The sequence below is a fragment of the Sinocyclocheilus grahami genome, unplaced genomic scaffold (assembly GCF_001515645.1).
Source record: "Sinocyclocheilus grahami isolate Dianchi unplaced genomic scaffold, SAMN03320097.WGS_v1.1 scaffold58.1, whole genome shotgun sequence".
NCBI lineage: Eukaryota > Metazoa > Chordata > Actinopteri > Cypriniformes > Cyprinidae > Sinocyclocheilus > Sinocyclocheilus grahami.
The window spans coordinates 1,406,331-1,411,731 of NW_015505237.1; the positions used below are offsets into that span (position 1 = coordinate 1,406,331).

General features: G+C 36.4%; 1 protein-coding gene across 1 annotated transcript in view; it reads left to right on the top strand.

Annotated features, from left to right (window-relative positions):
- Positions 1-5,401, top strand: part of abcf1 (ATP-binding cassette, sub-family F (GCN20), member 1) — an 18,559-nt gene that overhangs the window by 4,019 nt on the left and 9,139 nt on the right. The window contains exons 7-11 of the mRNA XM_016270906.1: positions 371-430; positions 682-783; positions 886-954; positions 1,474-1,572; positions 1,687-1,788. Of these exons, the coding sequence (XP_016126392.1) occupies positions 371-430; positions 682-783; positions 886-954; positions 1,474-1,572; positions 1,687-1,788 (432 nt within the window). The remainder of the gene's footprint in view (positions 1-370; positions 431-681; positions 784-885; positions 955-1,473; positions 1,573-1,686; positions 1,789-5,401) is intronic.

A 5,401-nucleotide genomic window follows, 5' to 3' on the forward strand; every position in this document is an offset into this window, starting at 1 on the left:
CCCGCCCCCCCTCTCTCTCTCTCTCTCTCTCTCTCTCTCTCTCTCTCTCTCTCTCTCTCTCTCTCTTCATGACATTCCCAGTGGAATTCATTCCATTTGCATTCATTCTTTTCTTTTCCTGATCGGTGCCAGTGCACTCATTGTTTCAGACATTAAAAGTGAATCATGTAATATTGCCACTCATCCGTCATCCGTCTTAATTCAGGCTGATTCATATCATTTATCATTTCAAATCATTCCAGTAATCAAGATTGCATGCAGTCACATTGTTTGTTATACAGAAGGGAAGAACATATTGGACAGCATTTTGAATATTTCTACATTCATAAGCACATGTGCCTGTTTCTGTACGTGTATGTATGTGATTCAGGAAGTTGAGAAGGTAACCAAGGGAAAGAAAAAAGATAAGGCTAAACCTAAGATAATAAAGGTGGGTACATGGGATTGTTTCTTTATATTCTTATTCACTATTTTCTTTCTTCCAAATTCACATATTCTGTCTTTCTCCCACCTTGCAGTTTTGTTTCTTTATTGCTGCATGACGGAAGTGCTTCGCTCATCATGCAAACTAACCCTTTTCTGTACATTCCTGTCTGTCTTACTAACACTATGTCTGATTGGTGAGCGGTGCTCTGATTTTTCCTCCAGGATCTTTGGTTTACTCTCTTCTCTCAAACACAGGAAGCCTCAGAGGAGGAAAAAGATGAAGAGATGGAGAAGAAAGATGAGAATGAAAAGAAAGGAGGGAAGAAGGGCATGAAAGCCGCTGCTAAACCATCTAAGGTGTGTGACTCAGGTTTTGATGGATACGATTTGTTTTGAAAAGCCAGTAAAAAAAAAAAAATCCAAGTGTGTGCAACCTAAAGGGCATCTTAATGTTGACAGGAGGAAGATGAAATTGAAGAGAAAGAACAGGAGAAGTCTCAGAAGAAAGGCAAGAAGGAACAGCCCAAGGTCAGATTAAGATATTTTTGTATGTTTGTGTATGTATTTATGCATTAAAATGTGCGTACACACTCTTTGTGATTTGGAATCTCGCTTAAGATGACAGAGTTGAGTAATATTACCGTTTCAAATGTTTTCTATTTGAATACATTTTAAAATGTTATTTATTCCTGTGATGCATAGCTGAATTTTCAGCATCGTTACTCCAGTCTTTAGTGTCACATGATCCTTCAGAAATCATTCTAAAATGTTGATTTGCTGCTCAAAAAGTTTTTATATTATTATTATGTATTATATTATTGAAAGCTGTTGTGCCGCTTAATATTTTTGTAGACTCCATGATACTTTTTTTGGTGAATAGAAAGTTCAAAATAACAGTGTTTATTTGAAATATAAATGATTTGCAACATTATAAAAGTCTTTACTGTCACTTTTGATTAATAAAAGTAAGAGAGAAAGTCAGCGCATGGTGAATGAAAATAAGTATTGTAGTAAAATGTTTGTCAGTGTCTTTTCTGTGATTTTAAGAAAGGGAAGCCTGCTCGCCCTCCTCCTAGTGATGATGATGATGATGATGATGAAGATGAAGAAGAGGAGGAGAAGAGTGATGAAAATGACACAATGATGGTACAACAATTTTCTCTTTTTGTATTCCAAATATTCATAATTTCCAAGTGTTCATTCATCCACTTTCTATCTCTTTGTCCTTATTTTCTTGATATCCTGCTTCCTGTCCCGTAGAGTGCCGAGGATGCCCTCGCAGCTGAGCAGGCCAAAGAGAAACAAGAGGACGACCCTTTTGCTAACTTGAGTAAAAAAGAGAAGAAGAAGAAAAAGAAAAAGGTAGCGTATTCAAATTTTGAATACTCTAATGTATGTTATAGAAGTGTTATTTTTATATTATTTAAATATTCTTATAGTATTTATTTATATTTTGAATTACCTTTTTTTTAAAGGGGTCATATGATGCGATTTAAATTTTTCCTTTCTCTTTGGAGTGTTACAAGCTCTTGGTGCATAAAGAAGATCTGTAAAGTTGCAAAGACTAAAGTCTCAAATCCAAAGAGATATTCTTTATAAAAGTTAAAGAGTCAACCACGCCTACCTAAAACGGCTCGTTCTAACACACCCCCACATATCTACCTCACTATGTGGGAAGATTTGCATAACGCCGCCCAAATGTTCACGCAAAGAAAGAAGGCGTAACTTTTAGTCTCACTGTAGTTTTGTCGACGCTGTAGCCATGTCGTGAAGATGCTGTGTGCTTCGTTGTGAAAGCGAAACTACTTTGTTTGGTCTTCCAAAAGAGGACACGACTAGAAATCAGTGGTATTTACAACACTGTTCCAGAACAGTTTAACCCAAATATCCAGATGTGTGCAGTGCATTTTATGGAGGACTGTTTACTGATCCTCGTAGAGTAACGTTAGACTAAAATGCCGGCAGTTCTGACTCACGTAAGTACGTTTTCTTTTAAAGGATTTAATGATGATTCAAACGTGAGTTTTGGGCAGTGTGTAGAGTAGCACTTGTTGTTTGTAATTTCTCTGATCACAAATGCAGACAGAGTTTTATGTTTACGCGGCACGATGCAATGCAACGCAACGCGTAAAAAGACAGTATAAGTCATTATAATCAGTAATTATGTCCCCACTGGATGCAACAAATGCCTCGTTTGTAATGGATTTTAATGTTGTCTCGTTGCTCCGGGACAGGGCATCAACAGTATGTGAGGGGCGTAACATTTCCATCTCACGCTTGAGGTATTCGGCCAATCACAACGCATTGGATAGCTGGCCAATCACAGCACACCTCGCTTTTTCAGACCGATGAGTTTTGTAAAAATCGACGCGTTTCAAAAAGGCGGGGCATAGAGGAGAAACAATAATGTACAGTATGTGGAAAATAATGTGTTTTTTTTACTTTAAACCACATAAACACAGTTCATTACACCAAATACACAAAATAGTGTTCTTTTTAGCAGCATCATATGACCCCTTTAATATATTCATTTTGATTGAAGTTTTCATGTTTTTGTAATGTGCTTTTGTCATTTTTTTTTTTACCATTTTTTTATATTTCTAATTAGTTTTATTCAATGTAATTTGAGTACTTCAACTTATTCTTAAGATTATTTAGTTGCAGTTAGTTTCCAAGGCAATGCTTCTAATCTTTAAGGTTTTCTAATCTAATATGTACAGTCGTGGCCAAAAGTTTTGGCAGTGACATTAATTTTGTGTTTTGTAAAGTTTGCGGCTTCAGTATTTGTAGATTATTTTTCCACATGTGTCTATGGTATACTGAAAATCATAAGTTTTAAAGGCTTTTATCGGCAAAAAAATATAATGAGTCAATATTTACAGTGTTGACCCTTGTTCTTCATAACCTCTGCAATTGGCTGTGGTATGCTGGATATCAGCTTCTGGGCCAAATCCTGACTGATGGCGATCCACTCTTGCCTTATTAGTTCTCGGAGTTGATCACAATGTTTGGGCTTCTGCTTGTCCACTCACCTTTTGAGGACTGACCACAGGTTCTCTATGGGATTGAGATCCGGGGAGTTGCCTGGCCACGGATCCAAAATTCCAATGTAATGATTTTCGAGGGACTTCTTTATCACTCTTGCTTTGTGACATGGTGCTCCATCATGCTGGAAAATGCACGGATCATCACCAAATTTTTCATGGATCGTTGGAAGAAGTGGCTCTTGCAGGACGTTTTGATACCATTCTTTATTCATGGCAGTGTTTTTGGGCAGAATTATGAGAGAGCCCACTCCCCTGGTTGAAAAACAACCCCACACATGAATGGTCTCAGGATGCTTCACTGTTGGCACAACACAGGACTCATGGTAGCGTTCACCTTTTCTTTTTCAAAACAATCTATTTTCCAGATGTCCCAAACAGTCGGAAGAGAGCTTCATCAGAGAAAATAACTTTGCACCAGTCTTCTGCTGTCCAATCCTTGTACTTCCTGCAGAATTTCAGTCTGTCCTTGACGTTTTTCTTGGAGAGAAGTGGCTTCTTTGCTGCCCTTCTTGACACCAGGTCGTTGTCCAAAAGTCTTGGCCTCACTGTGAGTGCAGATGCTCTCACACCAACCTGCTGCCATTCCTGAGCAAGCTCTGCACTGCTGCTGACACGATTCCGTAGCTTAGGGATGGGCGATACCTCTTATTTTATTTTCAATTCGTTACCGATATTTTCAAGCCCAGTATCGTCGATATCGATACTGATACTTCTAAACTAAACTGATCTTTTAATGTATTAAAAGAATATAATCAGTAATTATACTCACTTAACATTAGATTTTAAAGCCATGTTTTTAACATTTCATAGGCCTTTTTTTGTTTACATTGTCAGAAATAAAATATACTATAATTGTATTTTTGCCCTTTACTGGAGCAGTAACCTCAAAGGTGCAACTATACCCCTAAAAGGCAGCATATTAGTACCATACAAGTATGCATGCTTTAAGGGTAGATAAGTTACAAAGGTGCACCTTTGAGGGTACCTCATGAAAAATAAACATGGTGTTACTGGTGTAAAAGTGCTAACATGGTAAGTACTAACATGTATTATTATTATTATTATTACCATGGTAAATTTGTGGTTACTGCAGTTATACTACAAATACTGTAGTACAAATACTGTGGTAAAACCACTCGTTTTATGCTGATTTACTGATTATCAATATTTAAAACAGTTGAGTACATTTTTTTTCGGGATTCTTTGATGAATAGAAAGATCAAAAGATCAGCATTTATCTGAAATAAAAAGCTTTTGTAACATTATACACTATACAATTCAAAAGCTTGGAGTCAATAGAATTTACTTTTTTTTGGGGGGGGGGATAAATTAATACTTTTATTTAGTAAAAATGCTTTAAATTTATCAAAAGTGATAAAGACATTCATAACAAAAAAAAAAAAAACAAGCAGTAAAAGCAGCAATATTGTGAAATATAACAAATAAAATAACTGTTTTCTATTTTAATATATTTAAAAAATGCATCTGTGATCAAAGCTAAATTTTCATAATCATTATCAGTCTTCAGTGTCACATTATCCTTCAGAAATAATTCTAATGTCATTTGCTGCTCAAGAAACATTTATTATTATTGCTGCTTCATATTTGTGTGGAAACCGTGATGCATTTTTCAGAATTAATTTTATATATAGTAACAATGTTATGTTATGTTATGTAATGTAATAATGTGGCAATGCTTTCTTAAGATCTACTTATGCTTCTGATCAGGGCTGGATTGGTACTGGGCATTTTCCCGGTGAATGTTGTTGTTTTTTTGTTTTTTTGCCAAGGACCATCACGCAGGGACAGCGAGCAGCCAGTGGCCCATTGGATTGTCTCCTGTAAAGACGGCGTAAACCATCCAATCACAATGTGCTATAGACGGAGCGATTAAGTATTTTGCTCCGCCTATATAAAGATCGCTTCAC